We start from the raw sequence: 27597 nt of genomic DNA, 5'->3' as shown, positions 1-27597 counted from the left end.
GCCACTTGATTTTATGCAGCACCATTAGTATTGCAGCTAGAGTATAGTTTTCAAGCAAGTATGGTTGCAGATTTGACCAGATTTGTACATTTATACATACCTATCACTATTCCTTTTCAGGGTAAACAGTGTTTTCCAAAGTACAGAAAAGGTGTAAGAAATAGTAGTAACAGAAATTAAAGACATAAGAGATAAGAAAAGGAAATAGTGCAATTTTCTATATGCTATAATCATCACCAGATACACCCATAAATATTGACTTTATTATCTTTCTTACCAAAGTAGGTCACCTGGAAATGCTTGTCATTGCACCATTGCCTGTCATGGTGCTGGTCCATGGAGGCTTTCACATTATCACTTTTTAGTAAGACAGGGAGAAAAGTAGATTATACACCTTTATTGTAGCTGTGCTATATGGGAATTCCCTAGTCATAGTAAGAATACTACCAATCCATTTTGATACTTCTGGCCAATACGCTGCAAGCAGAACCAAAGTCCAGTTTTATCCCAAGCATGCTTATGCTTTTATAAGCGAGCTGGTCTCTCTAATCTAGAGACTATTCCATAAGCCATCCGAACTGCTGCCCATATCCCACCAATTAGGAGGTATATAAATATACCAACACATTCAGGATATTGCTTAGAAATTGTCTTGCTACCTTGTTAAAGAGGAGAAAGCTTGTACTGTGAGACAAATTATTCCACCTTGCCTGGTGTTTTGACAGTCATTGACAGGTATTTGGAAAGCTAATTAAAACAGATTCCTGATGTATTCTCAAATGTTGCCTATTTTTAAATGCTGTTAAATTTCTTGGTTAGAAATTGGTTAACAGAAGGCAATCAGGGTACACTTACCTTGCTTTTCTTTAGTTCTCCCTTGTGGCTCCGCTCACAGCAGTTTTCCAAAAAGCACAGCTTTCCTTTTCCTATCTCTAGCACATTTATGTTCTTACTGAGACAAACATGCTCTCAGTACAGGGATTTAGAGGCCTTTCTGCTAATTGCCAGCTTGTAAACTTAATTGGACTGTCTCCCTGGGCACTGTTCCTAAATCAATTAGGCCATGAGTTGGCTGTCACCTTTCTTACCAAAGTAGGTCACTTGGAAATGCATGACCCAAAAGAAATCAGACACCCAAATAGGAAGCTGTTGACTTCTGTGATTGAAAGCTGGAATATTTTTTAAAATTGTTATATTTTCAACAAGAGATTCTCTGATTTCATGTATTAGAAAGGGTTGTCCTAGCCTTATCTGGTTTATTAGGAAAACCAGAATGTAACATAAATCTGAGATAACACTTGCACTTTCAAAATTTACTTAAAACATGCAATTTTAAGACGCTAAACATGTTAGAAAAATACAGAACCACATTCTCTTGGGAACAGATAAACCAACGTCTGTAACTCAAAATATACAGTATGTAGCTCTAGGAAGATGTGTGACTGTGATTAATGAGTCTCTCAGACCATGATCTCCTCAAAAGCCAGTGGAGTGAGCTCTTTTACTATGTCTTGAGTAGAATCAATTTATGGTGTAAGCTTCAGTCTGTCAAGTAAGGCAAATAATGTTCAGTTTTTGTCCCTTCTAAGGCTTATTAGGCAAGTAAGCCATAAATCAGAGATATGCAACCTTTGTCAGCTTGAGGGTTGAACAGGCTTTGCTTGTCATGTTGAAAGCTGCACTTCAGAAGTGAATAGGACCAAAGTCTTTTTGGGGAGAGGCGTTCAGGATTTGCAAGATGTGAAATCGATGCTTTATGCATCCGCAAGTCTTAAGCTAACTATTTTGGCACTTAAAACCCTTTGATTCACTCCACTACAAGAAAAGAGGGCTCTAGGAGCTACAAAAGGGATCCTTTGGACTGCATGTTTTCACCCCTGCCTAAAATGAAGTGAAATACCAGCTATCTTCATAAACTCTCCAGCATATATTTTTTCTCTTATTACCATATTTCCTTAGCTAGTTCTGTCTTTTTCTTTATTTTCCAGTACTTCTCTTCTCCCCTAGACATCTGTAAACTTCTTTTTCTGTTGCTTTCTTACAGTAGGAAAAACTAAGAAAATAATTGGAAACAGGACATTGGGAGGATTGGAATGAAAAGGAAATAGCAATTTAAATATTTTGCATTCTGAAAAATAAAAAATAATAAAGCATTTTATTTATTACTTTAGTCAGATCTTCCAGTTACAACATACAGCTTCTGGTGACCACATCTGAATATTACCCCAAAACTAGCTGTTTGACTCTGATAGCAATTGTGATATATCACCAGTGTTATCTGCATGAACATGTAGTGTAGGCCTTGAAACATGAAAGATCAAATCTCTCACTAAGGGTACAATAACATGTGTACTTAACTGCAAATAATCTGTTCAATATATAGTGGGTACACTTGTGAGAGACTAGCAAGATAATGTTTTTATTGGCAATTTTAAAAATAATTTTATTAAGTTTTTGATCCAAAGCATGTAATAATACAAGGAAGAACAATTAAAAACAAAGTGAATGCATTTCATTTCATTTAAAGTATTGTTGAAGAAGCTATATATCTAAAAAAACCTAACAACTAAACAAATCAAAAAGAAAAGAAGAAACTTTAAAAAAACAGTAAAAACCACCAAAATATTGGAAAAAATCACCAATAATACTATTCAATTAAAATTTTGAAAATAAAAAGCACTTTTTAAATTCCACCTCTTTTTTATGATATCAAAGTAATAGGATTATAAATAGGATTATAAAGTAATGATATCAAAGTAATGATAAATGATATCAAAGTAATAGGATTATAAATAGGATTATAAAGTAACCTGCATTATAAACCTAAACTATATGGAATCATGTCCAATCTTGCCAACGAAGATTGGCAAAACGAAGCTGGTTCAAAGGCTGCAACCTCCAAACTTTTTGAACCAGCCTTTAGAATTTGGTATAAACGCATCCTTTAAAGAATACAGACTCACATTTTTTGCAACAGTCTTGGTTCTATATATCCTAAATTCTTCATAAACAGACAAATTCCAAATTTTGGCAATATAATTTAACAATACATGAACATACTTAAACTTTAATTCTCTTTCAAAGGTCTGATTGATGACTCCAATAATATCTAACCAACGAGGAGCTACTAATGGATATGACCAAAACATATATAAGAAAAGATTTAGACCTCACTAATGTTCCACAATGTGAAAATGTAAATCAAAGGTGGGGAAATCACTGGCCTGCAAGCTGGATGTGGCCTGTAAAGTCCACAAAGTGTCCATATTTTGCCCATGGAGACCCTTCTTCCTTGCTGAATTCTGCTGAGTTTGTGTACTGAAATCAGTATTAATTTGATCTATGTTCAAATTTTGATAGCCCCAACATGCCTTTACAGCTATGTAAAAATGTATTAATCTAGTAAACATAAATTTGTTAATGGACACTTAATACGTTTTTGATAACAGTCAGGAGTTGATTGTATATGAAATATATACTGTATGGTCACTTTCAAATTACAGATAAAAATAAAAAATAAAATCCATTGGGTGGTGAGACTCCAGTCCACAGGCAGAATGCTATACATTTGAAGTTCAGTACCTTTCAGTCTAGTCATTTTGCCGATACTCCTACAGCTATCATAGCCATGAAATCTTTCCTTCAGTTTTTATTATCATATGAGGCTAGCAAAAATTCATTGGCTTGGATTCTTTGCTTCCAAAGGGATTTATTTTTATATGTCCTTATACAGTACTGCTTTGCTATAGCTTAAGCAACTACTATCCACCAATGCACCTGCCCAAAGTGGGTGAAAGATAGATAGATAGATAGATAGATAGATAGATAGATAGATAGATAGATAGATAGATAGACAGACAGACAGACAGACAGACAGACAGACAGACAGACAGACAGATAGATAGATAGATAGATAGATAGATAGATAGATAGATAGCTTGATTCTTGGTAAAACAAAGAAACGTAATTAGGTTTGCATCTGAAGTGAAAAAATTTTTATTATTTTTTGTGGCAGGTGTCACCCCAAGAGGACAGCTTGGCCTTGTGGAAATCATCCAGGAATATATTCATCAGGATGAGATATATGAGGCAATTAATATCTTAAATGGCATGAACTGGAACATAATGGGTCATCACTGTTATGTAAGCCTAAGTGCTATAATAAACTACCTTCTCAGACAAAAGCTGACACACACGAGAGAAGGTTTGTTGGGCTATGTCTGATGAATATCCCTACCTTTCAAATGGTTGAATTTTAATGATAATCAACTTTGAACAGATTACTTATACTTAAAACATTGTGAGATCATGCATATACTGATCTTTATGCTAAAAGCAACTGGTGGTATAGAATCAATTTTTCAGTGTAAATATATTGGTATAGTGCAGTGCTGAAGGTGCTGGCCTAGAAACCAGGAGACTGTGAGTTCATGCCTCTTAAGGCATGAAAAGTAGCTGGGTGACTTTGGGCCAGTCATTCTCTCTCAGCCCAACCCACCTCACACAGGTGTTGTTGTGGGGAAAATAGGAGGAGGAAGGACTATTAGTTATGTTCACCGCCTTGAGTTATATATAAAAAAGCAGGATAAAATAATAATAGTAGTAGTAGTAGTAGTAGCAATACTAGTAGTCTTATTTAAGGAAGAGGGTTATTAATATATAATTTAAATCAAACAATAAGGAATGGGGAGCTCCCAGAGTGTGTATATATGTACAGCATTTACTTTCATATTAGTGAATCAGAAAATCAGCTAAGCCTGTTCTTTTCCATTAAGAGAAATGTTAAGAGTTTGGACTTCTTCTGTGATGATTGGTAAAAGAAATGGAACATCCATCAATTTTACCACTTATACTCTACGTCTCAGACTGTTCTTCCCTATTGCATACTGTGATGTCTGAAGTTCCCTATATTAATAGAACAGTGTGTGTGTGTGTGTATTTTTTTATTATAATAGTAAAATCTAATACAAACTAAATTTAAAGAAAGAAAAGAGAATAGAAAGAAGTAAGAAGTGCATGAAAAAAGAAAAAAGAAGAGAAAAATAAGAATGTAATAAAGAAAGGGAAAAGAAATATATAAAGAAGTGACTTCCAACTTCCATCACAAGTATAAACAAATTTAGTGACTCTTCACCCCTTCTAAGGTTACAAATATTTATTCTTCATTCCATATCCCATTTTTTATCTATAAACAAATCATAAAACATCATTTTTTCAGTCATGGTGTCAGCAGAAATGCCATAAAACAGTGCTTCCCAATTTTTTTCCTTCATTACCCAAAACCTGGTAGATGCATGTGAGCAAGTGAATGGGGGAAGGAGGGTGTGGTGTGTGCAAGCAAGCAAAGAAAGGAAGGAGGGTGCAGTGTATGTGTGCATGTGAGTGAAGGGGGGAAGGACGGTGTGGTGCAAGCGAGTGAAGAAAGGCCTGGGTGGGTGGGAGAGACTAACCTGAGCAACTTGCAACCTCCCCTGCCAGCTTCCCCATTGACTTTGCTTGTGGGAAGCCAGCAGGGTAGGCGGGACGCTGGTCATAAGTGTGAGTAAGTTGCCAAGTGCCCAAATTTTGTTCATGTGACTACAGGAGTGCTGCAACAGCCAGAACTTCGAGGACCAGTCATAAATCCCTTCCTTCAGGACCATCATAACTTCAAATGGTTGCTGAATGAATGGTTGTAATTCGAGGACTACCTGTGTTATAAAAACAATATCACTGAATTTATGTCATTTCAACATATTACCATTGGTTATTTCATCAATTTTCATCTTAATAGGAATACTTTGGGAGATTTTTGAATATATTTTAGTACACATGGCAATCTTTAAGTCGATTTAAATGTCCCTGTTGTGGTTGGGTAAGGGTTCATATGTCACTTCCCAAAGAAAAACCACTTTTACCCAATTTTGGGTAATTTACCCAGATTTGGGAAGCACTGCCATAAAGGGTTGCCTGAAGTCATAATGTATCTTGTTTTAAACTTGATCAAATTAATCAACTTTATATTCCTGTCTTTTACTTCTAACAGTCTTAAACTTTAGTTCATTCAAATATTGTAGTAGGATTTGATTTCTCTTCATTTCTTCTTTGTCCCATCGCACAGAGTCCTTCAAGGCTTTAACAAGCCTCTTTTGTAAATCCAATAGGAAAAAATTATCTAGGTCTTGGCTTGTCATTTGTATTTCCCTTTTAAATTTTAAAACCTCAGCCAGTTTCTTTTGTAGATCCAGTGAAACATCCTTTTCCAAGTTATTATTTTGGCCTGTTAATTGTAAATCCAACTTTCAATACCAATTCTATCTTGTCAGATAAAATTTATTCTACATCTGTCATTTCTTCAATAACATCTTTTGGACATCATCTATCCATAGAGGATAGACATCACTGCTGACATTGATATTGTGGCTACTAATTTCTGACTCCATTCTTCAAAAGTCTCCTTCAGTATTTTCATTGTAATAACATTTTGCAATATTTTACAGGCTTGTAAATCTTTCCTCTACCTAAAAATTTTAGTCCCCTCTAGTATCCGGTTTTTGAAATCATGAAATTGCTTATCTTTGTTGTGTCTTATAAAAACCAAAACAGAATCTATTTCCCATAAGAAGCTGTTTGTTCTTTATAATTAATTCCAAAATCTTATTGTAAAAGTTTCAGTATTCCAATTTTACGTGGACCCTTAGTCCGTTTATAACTTTCTAAGATCAAAATCTTATTTAGCTTTATTTATTTATTAATATTTATTTCAGATTCTTTAAATTCTTAAACTTATAGTTAACATTTTCTTTCATTCAGGATTGAAGGCAGACTCACCCAACTTTTTCTTACTTGTCATTCCAAAGGTCTCTAATAGCTTAGAAGTAGTTAATGAGCAATTTCTGGAAGTGATTAGAAAGTAGGTTTGCAAATCCTTTAAAAGTCTCTGCCATAGTTGCAAGCAAGATGGCTAATCCCATCATCTCCCGGTGCTCAAACCCACGGAAAACCACTATCCTGTGGTCTCTTCATGAGGAGCAGCCATCCAGAGCACATGTGGGCAATTGCCTGTCCTCTCCTTAGCCAGAGAGGTTCCAAGGAACCAGTCAACTCACCAGTTCCTTGGTCTTTGGCACAGTTGTCCGCTCTGCTTTCGCAGAGCCATATTCAGTTCGCCATAACTCTCCTGGAAGTCCCTTTAATAGATCAGTTCAAGCTCAGACTCAGACCTGTAAGTACAACTGGGCACCAAACTCTTCCCCTGGAGAAAAGGAAAATGCTAGAAGATATGGTGAGCAGCAAGTTTTAGAAAAATTGCTTGCTGTTCAGACATGCCTCCAGGCCATGAGGCTGAGACCCACAATCCTTATGCTACAGAAAAAGCACTTATCATGACATACCGCATCCTTAGACAAGATTAACATTTATTTTTAGAAAATTTCTAGAAATACTGAAAAATGGAAAGATGTGGGGACTTTTTTGGTTTTAATATCTATGTTTTATAAATAGATTCTTTCTATGCTTCTCCCAATATGCAATCTGCTTTATTGGATTATTTATTTATTTATTAGCTTATGCCACTTGGGATTTATTCTGAACAAACCTAACCAATCCGTCATGATAATTTGTTACCAGATTTAATTTAATTTAAAATAAATTAAATTTTAATTTGTTTTAACCATGATGGTTATCTTCAAGATCTTCAAAGAAGCTAGATTATTTAACAAATCTATAGCTACAATAGTATTTACTCCAATTTCATGTAGCCTGGATCATTTTAAAAGTGTAAGACATGCTGTAAGGAAAAACAGGAACAGCATGATAGTGCTGTTTTTTTGATTATTTAATTATTTTTCTGCAGATCATGTATAGCCTTTCCTTTAAACACCTGAAGAACTTTGATTTACTAAAATTCCATGTGTCCACCTGTCTTGATAGGCAAGCCTATATCTGAAATCAAATTATATCTGCAATTAAAGAAAAGGAAGGAATTTAACACTTGATTCATTTAAAGTCATTTGCATGGCATAATGCTAACATTAGTTAAAACAGTGCATCCATGGTGTTGCATTCTAAATAATGGTAGAAAAATTGGGTAAGACAGTGTGGGAGGAATAGCAGAAAGATGACTGAACTCAAGAATCTAATATAAATTAACTGGAAGGAAAACTTTTTAATTTTAAATTTCACCCAATGTGTGGCTATGCACCTGCGAAACTGAACAGTTGTCCAACTCATTTCACCTTTATTTAAGCTGGATAGATATCTGAGTAGCACAAGCTGTCTGAAAACTCCTCTATGCAGTGGCCTTCACCATGCTTTATGTTATTCATATTGAGTAATAACTGTAGTTGTGGTGCCTCAAAAAAGTTGGAATTAAGAAGCTAGAGAGATTCATTTCATTCCACAAACACTACAGTGAGACCTTAAAGCAAAGTGCCTCATCATCTAGCACTCTCCCATGGGAAACCTGGTGAAAACCCCAAGTCTTAGCTATTAACGAAAGAGTTGGGGGGGAAAATAATCCAGAGAAGGCCAAGGAATTGCTGCCAAATAATACAGCTGAGTACTCATGAGTCCAAGATACCATTGGAGGTGCAAGTATGAATGATAATAAATTTATAGTTGATAATCAATCCTAATAAATCTAATAATAAGTTTATCTTTATTTACCCTGTATAGTTTGCCAGAAGGGAAAAGAACCTTATATGCTGATAAGTTTCTTTTTTTCCTGACCTGCAGCAGGTGGCATGCAGCTACTGTTATAAAACTTCCAATATTTCAGAAAGGAAGCAACATCCATATTACATATATTAATACTGTAAATTTGCACTTAGGTATTATATTATTGTGACAGAATTAGGATATGACTCATCTTGAATCTATTGAAGCCTGCCGAACAATTCTGAAAGCAGAACAACATTCCTGCAGTTGTCAATGCTCCTTTCAGAGGTGCTGAAATATGCACGGAGGTCAAGTCCCTTCCCCGAGGGGCTAACCTAGGAAAAGTTCTTTACCCGTGGGACAATGGAGAAGTTCTGACAAGCTAAGTCAAAACTGGAAGGACAAAAAAGAGATTGCATGTTGCTGTTTACTAGGAGAAACTTTGCTCGAAGTGTAGCATGGTCATTAATCATTCTTGCCACATTAAAATAATAATTAGAGATCCATATATTTTAAGTTTCTGACAGATTTTTTGTTGTTGCTCCAAATCATCATAGGTGCTGCCTGAAATGATTGCTCTTACATAAATTTGTTTCTGTACTGTCACTTTTTAAAAAATTTATTCTTCCCGGCAGTTAGTTCATTTAAAAAACTTGGCTGTCTGAAGACGTGAGCCCACATTTCTTTTCGTTTTTTCCCCAAATAATTGTATTAAGTATTACTATTAAACAGACAAAAACTAATACAAACTACAAAAAATAAAGGAGTCAAAAGAAAAACTAAAAAGTTCAGAAAGAAAAAAAAAAAGAGTGCTATAAAAAAGAATAGAGAAATAAAGAAAAAAATATAAGGAAGTAGCTTCCCCTTTTGTCTCAACAAGTATAAACAATTTTAACAACGTATCACTTTCTCTTAAAATACAACCAACAATCTCTTCATCCCACATCACATCTTTTATCTATAGACAAATCCTTAAAACCACATCATTCAGTCCTGGTCAGCAAAAGTCCATTAAGGGTTAACAGAAATAACATCATCTATTTTAACCTTGATCAAATAAACCAACTTTATATTCCTTCCCTTTATTTTTAACAATCTTGATATTTAATCCCTTCAAATAATGTTCTAGAACTTTATTTCTTTTCTTTTTTTATTTGTCCCTTCTCACCAAGTCTTTCAAAACTTTAACAGGTCTCTTTTGTAAATCCGATATAGGAAAATTATCCAAGTCACTTTCCTGGTTGTTTGTTTGTATGTCCCTTTTAGTTATTAAAATGTCAGCCACTTTCATTTGTATATCCAGTATTTCATCTTTTTCCAGATAATTCTTGTCCTGTCATTTTTAAATCCACATTCAAATCTATTTCAGTCTTATCTGGTAGAACTTGTTCCTCTTCCATAACATCATTCACACAGAACCTATCTATAATGGCAGACATTTTTGAAATTAACTTCAGAGTCCATTGTTCACGTATATCCTTCAGTACATTTGATATTAAGGTGTTTTGCTTCATTTTGTGTTAATAAGTCAAATAGGTATTCTTCTCCTTTAATTGTAATCTTTACTTCTTTTTAGCTCCCTCTAATGTTCAATCTTCAAAGTCTCATCCTATCATGCTGTTCTTTGTTTTTTCAGAATTCAAATCATGAGCCAATTTTCCACGGGAAGGATTCATCCAATTAATTTAAAAATCCCATTTCAAGTCAGTCTAGACCCTTAGTCCATTTATAACTTTCCAGAAACAACACTCTAATCACCCTTTTGCCATTTATTCCCAAAAATAGCTAAGTCCTTAAAGTCACACTTAAAATTTCTTTCATTAAAGATTGAAGGAAACTCACCAGTGCATGCCATCAAACTTGCCATTCTGAAGGTACTTAAGGCAATACAAAAGTAATTCAAAAAGTAATTAAGAAATGAGGCTCAGCTGAGCTTTATGTCCATAAAGATTACATTACAGTTATGGGCGTAGATGGAATCTGCCAACTGCCAGCCACTCCACTCACCAGCCAACCACAAAAACCTCAGGTCTTGCAGTCTACTCGCAAGGGGCCACTGTCCAGAGTACATGTGGATAATCCCACTATCTCTCCTTTCTCCAGAGAGGTTTCACCAGCCAGGATCTGTCCTCTGATCGGCGATCTCAGCTGTAATGCCATCCCCGTTCCTTCAGGGATGTCTAGCTCATCATACCTCACCAGAAGTGACATGAGCCCACACTACTTGAAGGGAAGCTACTCCATTTGTTTAACTGCTTTTGTGTTTGAACTCCGCAGCTCAGCTGGAGGCAACTCTTGGGACATTTTATGCACCAACCCGGCCTTTGTCTGAGACAACTGTGTTGGAATACAGGGACCAGATCAGCAGATATGCACGAAGATTCTTCCACCATTTGCTCAGGTGAATAACTGTCTTGACTTTTATTAATTTCAAAGAATTTATACTATTTCCATATAAGAAAGCATTTAACATATTTTCCAGAAAATTCACACACAAAAAAACTTCAGTGACATTTTTGCTCATTTTAACTAGTTCTTTTTCAAAACATGTTCGGGTGTTGTTTATACCTGGTCTGTTTCAACACACTGAGAATTTGTATCTTATTTGTTTGTTTTACTTGGTTTATTTGTCATTCCAATTCGTCAACCAACTCTAGGTGGCTTACAATCCTACTGTACATAAACAAGATTAAAACAGTCAAAAACTGTAAAACAAAAAATAATTTTACTTAATAAAATATTCCTATGCCAGGGTTTTAATCATAAAACCCATATAATTGTATACTATTACACAGGAGAAATGCCTATCAAATAATCTTTCATGCTCATTAGTTAAACTAATATTGAGAACTGTTCAGATGAATGAAAGAACAGTTAGGAATGTATGATTTAATCATGGACAAGAGGGTTGATCTGGTATGTATTAACAAAAACTGGTTGGGCACAGGGGTGGGGGTTCCTCTCTCAGAAATGTGCCCTTCTGAGTTTCAAGTGTGGCATCACCGTGACTCTGGAGTAGGGGTGGGAGCATGACTGCTGTTGTCAGGAGTCTCTGGTGGTCTTTAGGGGCACTGCCCCAAACATAGCCATTCCGTCTTTGTGAAATTGGTCCATAAAGATCAGTTGGGCTTGCTGCTTGCCTACCTTCCTCCCTGCAGTACGGCGGCAGCCTTGCCTAAGCTCTGTGGCCAAGTTGGTGGTAGAGTTCCCCAGGCTGATGATTCAGTGGGACTTCAACTTGCCTTCTTTGGTTTCTGGAGTCAGAGGTGACTTGGGAGTTCATAGCTACCATCTCAAGCATGGACCTGATTCAATTTATTAGGGCCTGACACCCAATAGGAGTCATATGTTAGATTTAGTTTTTGTGCTGGGGCAGTGATCTAGGTTGGGGGATTATCAGCAGTCCCTTGCCATGAACAGATCACTTCCTTTCGGCCCTGGCACTACAGGGAGGAAGGGCGTATTTGATTGGCCTGCCCTAGGCACCTGATGGACCCAGTGGGTTTTAGAGGGCACGTGGGGTTATTCCTGAAGCTCTGGTGCAAGATTCAGCCAAAACCTTGGTCACAGCTTAGAATGGACATGTGATTACGGCCTTGAATTGGAATGCACTCTGTATTTGTGAATCCCATAACCCTGTTTTATGCTCTGAGGGAGATGAAACAGCACAACACAAGAGATGCCTAGAGCACCACTGGAGAAAGACAAAGAGCAAATCTGCTAGAATACAGATAGAGTCTTATTATTATCTTGTGGCAATAAAAGCAGCAAAGAGAGTACGCTTCTCTACTTCTATTCCACTGCAGATAGGCGGCCAATGGCCCTGTTTCAGGTTCTGCTTGGTCGGGGAACCTTAGTAGGGAGCCCTCATGGGGCCACTGTGAAGACTATTCCAGTCATTTGTCAGATAAAGTCACTCAGACTCACTCTGAGTTGGATTGTGGCTGGACACATCCTACAGAAGTGACTGAGGCATATCTTTGCTTGGTTATCTGGGTGGAGTTTCAGCTGATTGGTCCTGAGGAAGTGGACAGGGTCCTTGCAGCTGTAAGCTTTACCCCCTGAGTTCTGGATTCATGCCCCTCCTGTCTGGTGAAGGCCTCCTAGGAGGTGGCACGTGGTTGAGTCCAAGTGGTGGTTAATGCTTCTTTGTGGGAGGGAGTGGTTCTGCCTGCCTTGAAGGAGGTGATGGTTCGCCCCCTTCTCAAGAGACCATCCTTGGACCAGACCATGTTGGACAACTTTCATCCAGTCTTCAACCTTCCCTTTTTAAGGAAGGTTGTTGAGAGGGTGGTAAGGGCTCAGTTTCAAAAGGCCCTGGAAGAAGCGGATTACCTAGATCCTTTTCAGTCAGGATTCAGGCGGGGTTATAGTACTGAGATGGCATTGATCATCCTTATGGATGACCTCTGATGGGCACAGGATGGGGATGGTGCATCCATCTGAGTCCTCCTGGATCTATCAGCAGCTTTCAGTACCGTCAACTATGTTATCCTTCTGGACTGGCTTAGGGGGTTGGGAGTGGGAGTCATGGTTCTTCAGTGGTTTTCCTTCCTCTGTGGCCATTTGTTGTTGGTTACAGGAGAGAGATCTAGCTCTAGGCCTCTCTTATGTGGGGTGCCTCAGGACTGCTTTCTGACTCCTCCTATTTGTAATGGGCTGTAAGAGTAACCTTTAGGAACAGGAGGAAGAGCCGCAACCAATAATGGTGAGACAAAAGAAATGTGAGTCTGAGACAGAAATGTAACTTGAGAAAGTGTCTCAGGCTTGATCCTCTCTAGTTCTCTTGTAGGTAAAGGGAGGCAGGGAGGAGGGGCATTCGGTCTTGCAAGGCTTTGTTACTATAAATTTATAATAAAAGTAGTATTAACATTCATAACTTTGGTTTCCTAGTCTGGTCTACCTCGAAGGACAGACATTATTTAACATCTACATGAAGCTGCTGGGCAAGGTAATCTGGCGGCATAGGGTACAGTATCATCAGTATGTTGATGATACTCAGTTGTACATCTCTGCCCCAGGCGTGACAAGTGATGTCATTCAGATGCTTACCCAATACCTGGACACTGTGAAGGACTGGATGGGGAGGAACTGGCTGTGAATTAACACTAGCAGGACAGAGTAGCTCTAGGTTTTTGGCTCTCCTGGATCTAGAGAGTTGGCATCTTTAACACTTGTTGGGGTAACACTCCCCTGGACAGAGTTGGTGCACTTCAAGGTCCTCCTGGACTCATGGCTCCTGCTTAAGGAGTAGGTGGCAGCTGTGACTAGGAGAACCTTTGCATGAATTTATCTTATATGCCAATTGCGCCCATTCCTAGACCAGGAGGCCCTGCTCATGGTCAGTCATGCCCTAGTCCCAATTCATTTGGACTATTGCAATGTGTTCAACATGGGGTTACCTTTGCAGACTACCTGGAAATTTCATTTGGCAATTTTGGGTGCCTCATGGTTGGCCTGTGTTACACCATAGCTGTGAGAGCTATGCTGGCTCCCAGTTTCTTTTTGGGTGCAATTCAAGGTGCTGGTTATTGGATAGGGTAGGCTCACTCCAACTCTCCTCTATTTAATGTTGACATCTGGTGGGACCCAGGAAGCGAGCCTTTTCCATCGCTGTGCCTACCCTATGAAGAAACATCCCCCTTTAGATATGGAGGACCCCTATTCTTCTTGCCTTCCAGAAGGCCATTAAGACCTGGCTTTGCTCTCAGGCTTTAGGTCAGGATGGAAGGCAAACCCAGCATATGTCTGTGTTCCTCTTGAATGGGTAATGTTATGACATGGGTGATGTGTTAGAATATTAATCTAATGTTTTATTATTTGTGAATTTGCTTGTTAGCCACCTAGGGTCGTTACATAGGTGGTCATATAAATTTTTCAAATAATCAAATAAATACTACTAATCACAAAAACTAGAAAAATCCTTCAGTTAATTCATGTTCCTTGTCTGCTTAAGTAGAAAGGTGTGAAACAGAAAAACAATAAATTAAAGAAAAAATATGCTAACATAAATTGATGTATATAAATACACACAATTCCTTCTTAGACTTAATTTCATAATAATTTTTACTTTTGAATAATAATTTCAAAAGATTCACAAAACTAAATGTGCATTGCTTTGTATAGGTTGATTCTTTTTTATGTCACTCAGAGCAGCTTATATCTGTCTTGTGAATCTCTGGGCTTTTACATTTTTTAAAAGATTACTGAAACATTTTCTTCTTAAAGGCAAGATAAATATGTATGAAAGGCATAAAAGTGTTGATAGCTGTCTAGTTAACTAATAAAAGAAAACAAAACAAAAAAGAAAGACAGAAGACCTCATACAACAGCAAGATGCTCTTGTAAGGGTGATTTGCTTTAGCCAATAGTAGAGAATACCCCCTTCCCTGCTGAGATAGCTGAGATCCTTAAGTATTCCAGATGAGAACACCTTTTAAAAATATATTTTGAATGAGAAGATTAACAGGTATGTAACTGTACTATTCACTGGCAAAAGTGGAATTTCCACCTTATTATAAGAACATTATCCTTTGCTAGGGTTTCTGACCATGTCAGCCGGCGTCATCACTATGTGAAATTACGGTGGTTTTAAGCAGTTAAGAATGCTTCCTGAGTATTAAGGTAACATGTATCTGGTATTGTTATAGTGCAGATGGTAAGTCTTGAAGCACCTAAATTATGCTTTAAACCTGAAAGTTAATTAGAGTTTTCTCAGGTGTTAGCATCAAAAATAACCTTCAGGAAAAAGATTTAACAGGAGTTCTGAAATCTGTTAACAAGCATCCTTTTTTGAATATATTTAGCTTCTAATCACTTTGTAAAGGTAATCAAAATACACTGATGTTGGTATGATCTCAAGACAAGATGAAAAGACTGCCCAGCTATACTGATTTATAAAACAAGAGATAGAGAGGCTCTGACTTCATCGGATTTTAATTTTCTATTAAAAAAAAATTAAAAGATTTCATTCAGTAAAATATTCAACAGTTTTTCATTCTACAATATTTTTTTAGGTCAAGCCAGTTCCGCTGAAAGTTTTAATTTTATTTAAATACTTTTATGCCATATGGCTATGTGACCTAAGTATTTTGTGCAGCTCACATTGTAAACAAAACTGGGCAATAAATAAGGGGAAAAGAAAGAAACAATGGTGTAAATTTCAAAACTGGTTGTACCTGCAAAGAAAAAATAAGTTGTACAGCACTGGATTCTGAAGGGTTTTTGTTTTTGAAGAAGATGGGGGAGTCACATATCATTTTCTATTTCTCACCCACCAAGGTGACACATCAAATGCTTCTCTATATCTCTGCTCCAGCAGCGCTTTGCATATTGGTGTAGTAAAAGCCCTAAGGGCTTTACATGCAGAATGTCAAAGGCTTGAATTCTAGAATCTGCTCATAAATGTTCTCATCTACTGCACTTTTTAAAATTGTTGGCTTATCCTATCTACACAATAGAGATATACAGCAGTAGCAGGGACTCATCCTTGCCCATATTTGCCTCTGCTATAGGGCTGTCTTAGTGTGTAGACATGCTGATACATTTACTCAATGTAGCTTTCAATATTACTTTTAAGTTTACATAATCACCAGAGGGCTAAAGCTAGAACAGAAGAAAGGCCAAAGACAATTAAAGTAATAAAAGCTGGTATTTAAAACGGACAGGGTTAAGCAAAATAAATGTGAAACAACAGGTATCACCAGCTCTTATCAGCATTTTTAATTAACATCTGTATTTTGGAAGACTATGATGGAGTGTGCCTGTATAGAAAGATAGAAGTAAACAGTTAAGAAGTTACTGAATAGTAAGAGGTTGGGAAACATAGAGGCAGTGAGAGTTATGCGTTGCGTGTAGCTCTTATTAAAATTCTGATTAGAATTAAAGACAAGCAACTTAAGCAATGTCCCTACACAGAAACAAAATATTAGAGATTGATAAGGTACGTGGAAATGCAAATGAAATAAAATCCTACTGACAACAACAAACGAGGTTGTGAAGGAATCCAAAGCCATCTTGGTTAGTAGGATCAATTGCGATTACTAAAATGAATGTATTACCCACAATAAATCATTTGTTCCAAATGATGCCAATTACAGTCTCAGAGAGCACTTTACAAGAATGCCAAGAAACTATCAGCAAATTTATATGGAGTGGGAAAAGATCCAGAGTTAAATTAAAATTTTTCCAAGATTCAAAAGATACCAGTAGCCTTGCCCTTCCAAATTTTAAATTGTATCATAAAGCAAGTTGTTTGTCATGGATAACAGAGTGGATAAAATTCCCTAAGAACAGAATGTCAATACTGGAAGGAGCCAGCCTAGCTAATGGACCTCATAGTTATTTATGGTACAGAGGCTCAAAGGAGGATACAAATTTAAAAGGACATATTTTGATTTTAAAAAATGGAATTCTACAAGGAATATAATAAGCCCAACAATCTCACCATTAGGTTTTCCTTCAAATGCCTTCCATGTTGGAGATAACTACAGTAAGAAAAAATGTAATTACAGATGCAGACACGGTCCACTCAGATTCAATGAATAGATTAAAGACCCAGCAAGAAAAACTCAGTAAAGGCCAGAATATACTATGACTGATGTATTCACAAGTTGCCAGAAGGATAAAATCTGATCTTAAGAATGAGGGAGGGACATTAAGAAAAAAGACAAAATCTGATATGTTTATACAAAACCAATACCATTTGTCAGGGCACATATATAAACTTAGATACGATACACATACAGAACAAATAAAGAACTACTGTAGATGATAAAATGGAAGCAAAATTTCAAAGAAACAGTCACAACACAACAATGGGAAGAATTATGGATCAGATCCATAAAATTTACTCCAAGCTACAACTTAAAAGAAAATTGATACAAAATGTTTTACAGATGATACACAACTCCACCAATAATCTCCAAGATAGATAAATCATACAGTAATAAATGTTGGAAATGCCATGAAACAGAAGGAACATTTACTACATGTGGTGGAGATGTTAAAAAAAACTCAAAAGTACTGGAAATATATACATAGTACAGTGCAGAAAATTTTGGAAAGTAAATTTGAAATGAAATTTTTCTTACTAGGTATAATCCCAGAAAACATCAAGAAATATCATAATTGACTGAGATACTTGTTCATGGCAGTGAGAATAAATTTTGCGCAACGCTGGAAGAAAGATACAATTCTGACAATATCTGATTAGGAATTTAAACTTGGAGAATACGCAGCAATAGCAGAATTAACAGTATATCTTCACAACAGAAGTTTAACCAAATGGAAGCAAGAATAGTTCCCATATATACAGTATATTACACAGAATGGCAAATATAAACACAGTTTGGCTTCTAAGGAGGCCTAAATGTTTATAAACACCGCAAATTAGTAGAGGCAAAAAAGGGGGAAGTTAGAAACCAAACAGCTTTTTTTTCCTTTTGTTTTTTCCCTCTTCCCCCCCCCTTTTTTTCTTTTTGTTGTTGCTTATTTTGTTTTGTCTATTTTTTCTTTTTCTCTAACATGCACAAACAATAGTAAGTAACAATACAGTGGAAACCTTAGTATTCAGTGTCCAGCTCAAGACAGAAACCATTATTGCACGACAAACATTTTGATGTAATTTGCAATTATTCATGTTATAATTAGCTTTATAATTCTAATTTAAAGAACCTTATGCTTATTAACATCAACACTTCAAATCATAGTCAACACTGATACAAGCCTCTTCTTTTTCTCTACCTTTAAAGGTTTAAGTTGTTAAAACCTGAGTTTAAGTTTTGGTTGTGAGCTCCCCAGAGTTTGGTACAAGATGGGCAGCGATATAAATGTTTTAAACAAAGAATGAATGAATGAATGAATGAATGAATGAATAAATAAATAAATAAATAAAATCTAAACATTGCAGTGTTAATAATCTCTAGGCAATACTGTATAAATACCACAGTACTGAAATAATATAATGTATTACTTATGTCTGGTAGTATAATAAAACAAATTTAAAAAAAAAACAAATGAGGTCTATATTATAGGCAGTGGTGCTTTACTATTACAATCCAGTTAAAGAAATAATACTAGCAGAGCCTTGGCCTAATTCAAGGAGCCAGCTGCATAATTTCTCATCCTTTCCAACAGTAACAAACAGCGACTCAGAATGCTTTTGTATGGCTTATAGTTAGGGCCCAGTGAATTGGCATTCCATGAAGGCTACTTTTAAATTGTTCTCAGCGCCAGCTATCTCCATGTACTGAACTGTTCAACTCAACAGCCTATCCTATTAATCAGGAGATGTTATAATAAGAGATATAAACTCTATGCAGAAAATTCTTTGATCCCTATAGCAAAACAGTGCTATATTAAATGGCTCACCAACATTTTTTTATTTTTGTTTTATTTTGTTATTAGTTTTTTATCCCACCTTTTTTATATTTGATCAACTCAAGGCAATGAACATACCTAATATTCCTGCCTCCTATTTTCCACACAACAACTACCCTGTGAGGTGGGTTGGGCTGAGACAGAGTGACTAGCCCGAAGTCACCCAGCCAGCTTTCATGCCTAAGAGAGGATACAACCTTCTGGTTTCTAGACCAGCACCTTAACCACTACACCAAACTGGCTCTAACATTAGTCTAGAAGAGTTAATTTAAAGCAGCTCCCCCCAAAATAGCCACTGTGTGTTTCCTTATCTGATCATGTCAGAGAGGCTGAAATAGAATTTGTTGTTACAATAAATACAATCCTGAGATCTAAACAAGAAAGCAATTATCAGGCAATAATCAGGAAGAATATAGGCTCTGCAGAGGATTTTCCCTTGTCCAGGGAGGAATTGCAGACTGCAGTGTCTGCTGCAGACCACAATAGGCCGCAAATGATGACATGTGTAGTGATGTAATCACACAAATGCCACCATTATGTACTTGCATCCTGACATCTGATGCAAGTGCATAAGCTGCTCTGAACAGAGTGAAAAGAAACATTTTACTAAGTGTCACAGAAGTGTGTAGAATTACACTAGTTGAAGATAGGAAAAAGGGTGTTTGATGGAATAATGTGAAAGAGGCTGTGGGTGAAGAAGGAACATTTTTAAGGGATTTTTGCTGTTCAGTAGATCATTAAGAAATGTATTGTATGAGGAGACCCATGTTGGTCTATGGTAGGAAAACATTAGGAATATGGTAGCCCTTTCAAAAGAAAATGTAAGATAAAGTAAAGAGGCTTGAATTATGAAGTGTCTTGTACAAATATGGCTTGAAGGTTGGCTGTTGAACACCATAAGAGTGCTTTGGGATAGAAGTAAAGCATGTGTGAGAATAAATGGAAGGTTGAGCAGGATAAGACAAGGATATTTAATATCCGTTTGGCTGTTTAATGTATTTATGGACAAATTTATAAAGAATGCTAGTAATGATGTTACATGGGTACTGGTTAACAACGTGATATGATTGTGTGTGTATTTTTGTATGGGGATGATGATGTGTTACTGGCTGAGAAGCTCAATGATTTTCAGTTAATGTTATATTGTAAGATGCAATGGAGATTATATTAATTACGAAAATTAATGTATCAAAGATTAAGATAGTTGTGTTTTGACAGCTGCAGATGGTGTAGAATGTGGTAGCACGAATAGTCAATGGCGCCGGTTACTTGGCACATGTAACACCACTACTTCATGAGCTGTAGTGGTTGCCAGTGAGCTTCTGGATGCAATTCAAGGTGCTGGTTGTCACCTTCAAAGCCCTTCATGGCTTGGGATTGGGTTACAGGAGGGACTGTCTCTCCCTTGTTGTTGCTACCCATCTGATCTGGTCCAGTAGGATGAGCACACTTCTGGTTCTGTTGGCTAGGGAATGCTGGTTAGCAGAGCCCAGAAGAAAACTGTCACAATTACAATATTGCAAAATATAGTTAATGAAACTTCATTTTTCATTTTGTACTTCCATGCATTTTGTTTCTGATCCAACAATTGCTAATAGCAGAATTTATAAGAAAAGTATTTCTTATGAATAATTAATAATAGCTCTTAAGAAATGGGCAAGATGCCTAGAAACTGAATGAAAGAATAAGCTATTAAATTGAAATATTAAACAAAATAACTGAATTAAAAGTGATCATGTAAGCTCTGAAATAAATGTCTGGAAGATGTAGTTGTTTTTACCTATTTTCATCATCTATTCATAGGCTTAAATACAATTGCTTGCTGTTAAATAAATGCTCGAATGATATTCCATTGCATGTGCATTTTAAAATTTGAACAAATTAAAACTTCATTTCAGTTGCATTTGATTACATGTAAATTGTTTCCAGTATTCATTATTCCTATTGTCTTCCTTTGGAAGGATTTTAAATTCTCTTTTGCATATCACACATCATCCTTCACTGGACTTCTTGATGAGGCAGGTTCTGAGACTTCTTCATTTCTAAAGAAAGGTTTATAAATTAAAACTGTGGCATAGCTCTTCTGCTACAGATGATTTTCTAAATATTGTGCATTCTTACTGGAGATGAAGGGGAAAAACATAGCGTTTTTCCTTTTTATCAGCCCAGCACAAGGAATATACTTACATGGTCAATGAGCATGACTAAGACAGCTTGTTGGTTGTAGCTAGTCAGTAAAAATATTTTTGAGTATTAGTGTGATTTTCTTCTACATTTAAGTAGAATATCAGGACTTCATGAAAATTTCATTATTACTTTATTAGCCTTGTGCTTATTTTATTTTACCAGGTTTTTTATTTTTATTATATTAATTTTATTGTTAGATTTTTCTTTTCTTCAAAGAGCTTGGCTACTAAATTTAGATAGGTTAAATGTTGTAAATGGAATTGAAAGAACACATGTAGTATTCCATACGCCTGCAGAGGTTTTTTTAGTTTTTTTCTTCCTGCATTAACCTTTTCTTCAGTTCCTCTATTTTTAGAGCGAGATCTTGATCCTTTTTTAAAAAAGTAATTTCATTTAATGTACTATATTAAATGTGTGTGTGTGTGTGTGTGTGTGTAGGGGGGACTAGTAATAGTAGTAAAAGTCTCCGTGTTAATATAAACAATTTGGTTGCTTTCTTGGTATGCCTACGTATATGGACTTGATGAATGCAAATATCTCACCTAACAGTACACTATAGAGATTGCCCTCAAATTAACCACTCTTTAGATGGCTACCTGCACTCACTTCATAAGGATCAGGTTTACACGTCTTAGCTTAGTCCATGGCTCAGATCATACTGTATCTAATAGTGTTTTGGTAATTCTTACAACTAGTCCTATATTTACTCTAAAGCTACCCATGTGTTTATTGGGCAATCGCAATACTGATACATATTGTTACATACAGTAATACCACTGCTGCAGGAGATGAATTGGTTACCAGTCTCTTTCAGAGTACAATTCAGGGGGCTGGTTATTTTCTATGAAGTCCTATATGGCTCAGGGCCCGGGTATCATACAGACCACCAACTCCAAGTAAATTCTATCTGCCTGCTAAAAGTCCCCTTCTATCAGAGATACAACGGGACTCTGAGGTAGGCATTCTTGGCGGTCGCTCCACTCTTCTGATGCCGCTTATCCCATGAGGCAAGAACTGGCCGCTTATCCCATGAAGCAAGAACTGGCCTCCAGTTGTTTGCCTTCTGAACAATAGTTAAAACTTGGCTTTTCTGGAAGGCTTTTGGCAATTAAGCAGCCAGAAGAAAACCTGTGTCATTACTGTTTGTTCTTTTTATTATATTGTTCCTTGTATTGTCTTTTGATTGTGCACATTGCCTAGGGTCAGTTTTTGTTTTTTGTTTTATCTGCACTCAGTCATTACCGGCTCTGCAATGACTGCTTTTGGACGAGTCCTTTGCAGTTTTCAAGGCAAGGTGTTTCAGAAGTGGTTTGCCAGGGCCTCCTTCCTAGAGCAGAGCCCAGCTGGTGAGCGCAGGAGGCGGGGTTTCCGTTGCTTCGCGCCTTTTTTTCGGGCGAGCGCGGCTTCCGCGCTACCAGCAACTGCTCCCGACTCCTTTTGCAAGGACCCGCCAGCATTTTTCCTCCCACCGGAGTGAGAGTACCCATTTATCTACTCACGTAAGTTTTCAAACTGTTGGGTTGACAGGAACTGGGGGAGGAAGCAGGAGCTCACTCTGCTGCAGGAAGGCTGGGCTCGAACCGCTGAAGTGTCAACCATTTCTGGCCGGCAACCTTCAGTGTCTTATAAATAAATGCATAAAGGTAGGTTGGAGACAGTGGACAAAGTTAATATAGTGGTTACCTTAGGCCACTGTTCATTACTGAATCCTAAGCTTAGGCATTACATAAATCCCAAGCTTAGGCACTATGTTGTACTAGCTTCTGATACAGAAAATAAAGCCTACTATTGGCTTTGAAGTATAAATATTACAGTGGTACTTCAGTTCACGAACTTAATTCATTCCACGATTCTGGTCGGGAACCGAATTGGTTGCGAACCAAATCAAATTTCCCCATAAGGTTCAATGTAAATAAGGTTAATCTGTTCTGACCCCTACAAATGTGGTCGCCAACCGATTTTGGTCACCAACCGAATCAAATTTTCCCATAAGGTTCAGTATAAATAAGGTTAATCCGTTCTGAACCATATATATATTTTTTTTAACCACAAAAATATGACACAAAGTACAGTACAGTACAGTATGAAGAGAGAGAACACTAACCTTGCTTGAGGCGACTTCTGGCGTGGAGGACAGGAAGGCGGGTGGGGAGGCGGTTATTGTTTGAAGGGAGAGTCCCCCTCCAAAAGGACATCGGGGAGATCTCCTTCAGGGGTTTCCTCTCTTCTTTGTCTCTTAGCTGCAGGATCAGTTTTGGTGAAAAATCTGTCTAATGTCACTTGTTTTTTCCTGTGCTGCATAACCCTATGGAAATGAAAGACCAGTAGTGGCTTAATCTTCAGCTCGGCGCTTGTGTTCACACACAGCAAAAAGGTCGATCTGTCCTTCATGGGCTTGTGCCCCGGCAGTGCGTGATATAGATTCTGTTCGGCATCTTCTTCCAGAAGAGCCCTGTTTCATCGCAGTTGAACACTTGCTGAGTGACGTATCCTTCCGCCTTCATGAATTCCGCGAATTCTTTCTTGTAGGCTTCTGCAGCGGCCTTGTCAGAATTGGAAGCCTCACCATGTCTTGTCACACTGTGGATGCCACTTCTCTTGCGGAATTTATCAAACCAGCCTCTACTGGCTTTAAATTCTTCACTTGCTGCGCTTGTAGACGAGTTTTTTTTGCAGTAAATCACTGTGCAATTTCCTGGCTTTTTCACAGATCATAGCTTCACTAACGCTATCACCTGCTGGCTGTTTCTCATTCAACCACACTAACAAAAGTTTTCCCACCTCTTCCAGCACTTGTGTCCTCTGCTTGGTTAACATTGTTACTCCTTTTGCCACATCAGCTCCTTTGATGGCATCTTTATTCTTCAAAATAGTGGAGATTGTCAACTTCGCCATCTTGTACTCCGAGGCCAGATCAGTCACACAAATACCACCCTCATGCTTTTCTACAATTTCCTTCTTCAATTCAATGATTATTTTCTTCAAAACCTTATTCTTACCATTCTTGCTCTGCACTTTCTTTTTACCACCATGCTTGCTCTGCACTTTCTTTGGAGCCATGCTAAAAAGCACACCAAAAAGCTTCACAGCCAGTGTCTGTCTGCGACCGCGATCTCACCTACAGGAAGCCACGACCACGTGTCAGAGCAGGGAAGATGGCCGTGGGTCGTGTTCGTTACCCGATGCGGAGTTTGCGAACGGAAGCAAAATTTTGCGAACACTGCTGTTCGTGAACCGAATTGTTTGTGAACAGAAGCGTTCATGAACCGAGGTTTTACTGTACTCTGGTCAGTGAGCTTTACCAGTAAGGAGAATTTTGATCATTAGAGATAAATGTAATGATCCACATAATGAGCTACATAACAAGATTGTGGATATAACATGTCATCTAAATAATTTAATACATACTACTAAGATGGTATCACTGATTGTTGTGCCTACTGACATCAGTAAAATGGGGACATGTAGTTGTATGATTCAAATTTAGATCACTAAGTAGAAAACTGAAAACCAGGAACTTAAAAGCAGTTTTGTCTGATGATATACAACATGATATTCACCTTCAGGCAAATGAAGGTGAAATTTATCTGTCTGTGGATGAGGCAGTAGTGTAAGGAAGCCAGATTTAGTTTATTAAAGCTGTAGAGAATATATCTGAACAACTGAGCTTGCACAAAAAGATAAGTTCTACTTGAATCAAATGCAACCAGGCCCCCAGCAATTAATATCAAAAAATTGGTAGAAAACTGATGAGAACTGGGAAGGTTCTGATTTAGCCTGAATCATCCTTAGATTATACTGTATGAATTATCAGAATTTTGATTGCCTTAAAGGAGAAGGGTGGAATAGACTACGACCATACAGAAAAATATGGTAAAGTTAAGAGTATGAACACCACAAGGAAAAATGCCCATACCAGATTATCTGGAAAACAACAAAAATACAATGAACATAAAGAAACTTGCTTGAATGGAATTGAATGGAATGGAGAAAATGTGAAATATAGTAGTATCTGAAAACAAAGTATATGGAGAAAATGGTAAAGGTGCATTAAGAATAGTGTAATTCATACATGAAGAGAGGATAGTAGAGATCAAATGTAGAAATCAGAATGGAATGCAATACTGTGCAGTGCAGTGCAACACAACACAACACAATGCAACAGAACGAAACAAAATAGAGAATATCAGGCACTGAGAGTAATATAGCACTGGACACATCATCTCCTGCCCAGCCTTGATGTGGGAAATAAAACCAGGAAGAGGAATCCAAATCAGAAAATGTTATAATAATAATAATCCATTTCAGATATTCTCCTATAGACTGGGACTGTGCATGACAGGTAAAGATTCTAGATATCCCATGTAAAGAAATCCTTTACTACTGAGTCTACCCACCCAACCAGGACAGCCTGGGCTGAGGCAGCAGTTACTGCTTTCAACTTCATTTCCTCCCTTCAACAATGATTATGGGAGCAAGGCCAAAAGACGAAAAATGAAAACGCAGGAGCACCTTTCTGATAGTTAATCTGGAGAGGCCTGGGCCTTTTATTACCAAATTATAACTCCCAAGACACAAATTGGTACAAAAATTTTGTTTTTTTAAAAAAATAAATTGTTTAAAATACTATTTAGCATTTATTAAGAACACACAGGAGCAAAACCAAACAAAAAGAAAAGAAAAGTCTGTTAAGCTTAGAGAAAAGAATTAGACTTCACAGGCAGAAATGTGAACTCAGGAACAATGGAGAAGCAATTAGGCCTTGGAGAAAAAGTAGTTTAAAGGAAACCAGGGAAGGCTTGCCTTGAGCATATACAAAGCGTAAGCAATTCCTAATGTCACTATATCTAGTTACAGCACATAGAAGTTAAATTACAATTTAAAAAGAAAATTACATACATAGTGTTAACAATGAACTAAAAATGAAATGTATAAAGGATGGATGGGGGGGGGGAACTAAACAAGGAAAGCAGGCAGAAAAATGAGCCTAGAAAATTTATTTCATGTGCATAATAACTCCAAAACAATTTCTTCTTCATTGCCCTTTTGTCAACTAATTTAGATTATGTAGGTGATCTGCCATAGATTCAACCTTCCATTTTTCACAGAAACGACGTTCAGGCACATTATTCCAATGAACAGTATCAACATTCTTTCTATTCTGCTTAAACCATATGTGTAAGTACCTGAATATCTTTTCCAAGGCCTTCACTACTACCTTACCAAGTGCTAGTCTGCAGCATATTTCTTGAATGTTGTTTCCTGATAGTCAATCCTAAAAGGCAAAAACTATCCACCATTTCATTGTCTTTGTTGGCAGTTCTAAGGGTGTACCTGTTTTCATTAGTTTGGTCATCTTTATATTTAACTGTAGTCTGATTTTTTCACCATGCTGCTTGTTTTTCATTTCTAGAACTTCCAGGTCATTTGCATTTTCAGCAATCATAGTAGTATCATCAGCATAGCACAGGTTATTGATATTCCTTCCTCCACTTTTAAAACCATGTTCTTCTTCTAATGAAGCCTCCCTCGATATATATTCAGGATATAGATTGAATAAATAAGGACAGAGTATATAACCACTCTGTTTTGTCATGTTCTTGTCTGGCCTATGGCTTTCCAATAAGTATACATGTTTCACATGAGAACAATGAGATGTTCTAGGATTACCATTTTCCTAAGGACATTGCACAGCTTGACATAGTCAACACAATCAAAAGTGTTTCTATAATCAATAAAGGATATACAGGTAGTCCTTGGTTAATAACCACTTGTTCAGCACCATTTGAAATTACAATGGAGCTGAACAAGTGGTACTTATGACTGGTCCTTGAAGTTCTGGCCATCCCAGCACCCCCATGGTCACATGATCACGATCCAGGCACTTGGCAACCAGCTCGCACTTATGACACTTGCAGTGTCCTATGGTCATGTGATGGCCATTTGCGACCTTCCTTGCCAGCTTCCCACAAACAAAGTCAATGGAGAAGCTGGCAAGTTGCAAGTCGCTCCTGTAAATTGCTCCCACTCCTGTGTCTTTTTCTGCTGTGTTTTTTTCTGCTGTTCTCCCAGGGATCTCGTACTCTGTAGCGCATGCATGCCGTGTTCATGCGGCTCTGCAGCAGCCACCAGCATACCCTCCCGCACCTGGCAGCAGCCATCCTTGGCCCTGCCACACTTGTGCTGCACCAGCCACTGCTGCACCCTCCTCCACCTGGCAGCAGCTGGCCCTGCCACACTCACACCAAGCCACAGCAGCCACTTACCTGCCCACCAGCTGCCTGTGAGCTGCCTGGAACTTGCGAGTTCCTGCCAGCTTCCCTATTGACTTTGCTTGTTGGAAGCCTCACAGTCCTCTCTTAATGACAGCAACGGGGACTGCTGGGATTGCCG

General features: G+C 37.4%; 1 protein-coding gene across 7 annotated transcripts in view; it reads left to right on the top strand.

Moving 5' to 3' along the window:
• WDPCP (WD repeat containing planar cell polarity effector) overlaps positions 1-27597 on the top strand; it is a 173010-nt gene that overhangs the window by 79380 nt on the left and 66033 nt on the right. For 6 of the 7 annotated variants that reach the window (XR_015794843.1, XM_088134019.1, XM_088134016.1 and 3 more), the window contains 2 exons: positions 4016-4204; positions 10915-11038. Coding sequence is in view for 6 of the 7 variants with exons in the window: in XM_088134019.1 (XP_087990145.1) it covers positions 4016-4204; positions 10915-11038 (313 nt within the window). In the remaining variant the exon portion in view is untranslated. Of the gene's footprint in view, positions 1-4015; positions 4205-10914; positions 11043-27597 lie in introns of those variants that run through there. The other variant, XM_088134029.1, reaches the window with a different exon arrangement.

The sequence above is a fragment of the Python bivittatus genome, unplaced genomic scaffold, assembly GCF_059951505.1.
Source record: "Python bivittatus isolate LINGU-HERP-01145 unplaced genomic scaffold, Pbiv_v1 ctg000020_np1212, whole genome shotgun sequence".
NCBI lineage: Eukaryota > Metazoa > Chordata > Lepidosauria > Squamata > Pythonidae > Python > Python bivittatus.
This window is presented reverse-complemented; position numbering and strand designations above follow the sequence as displayed.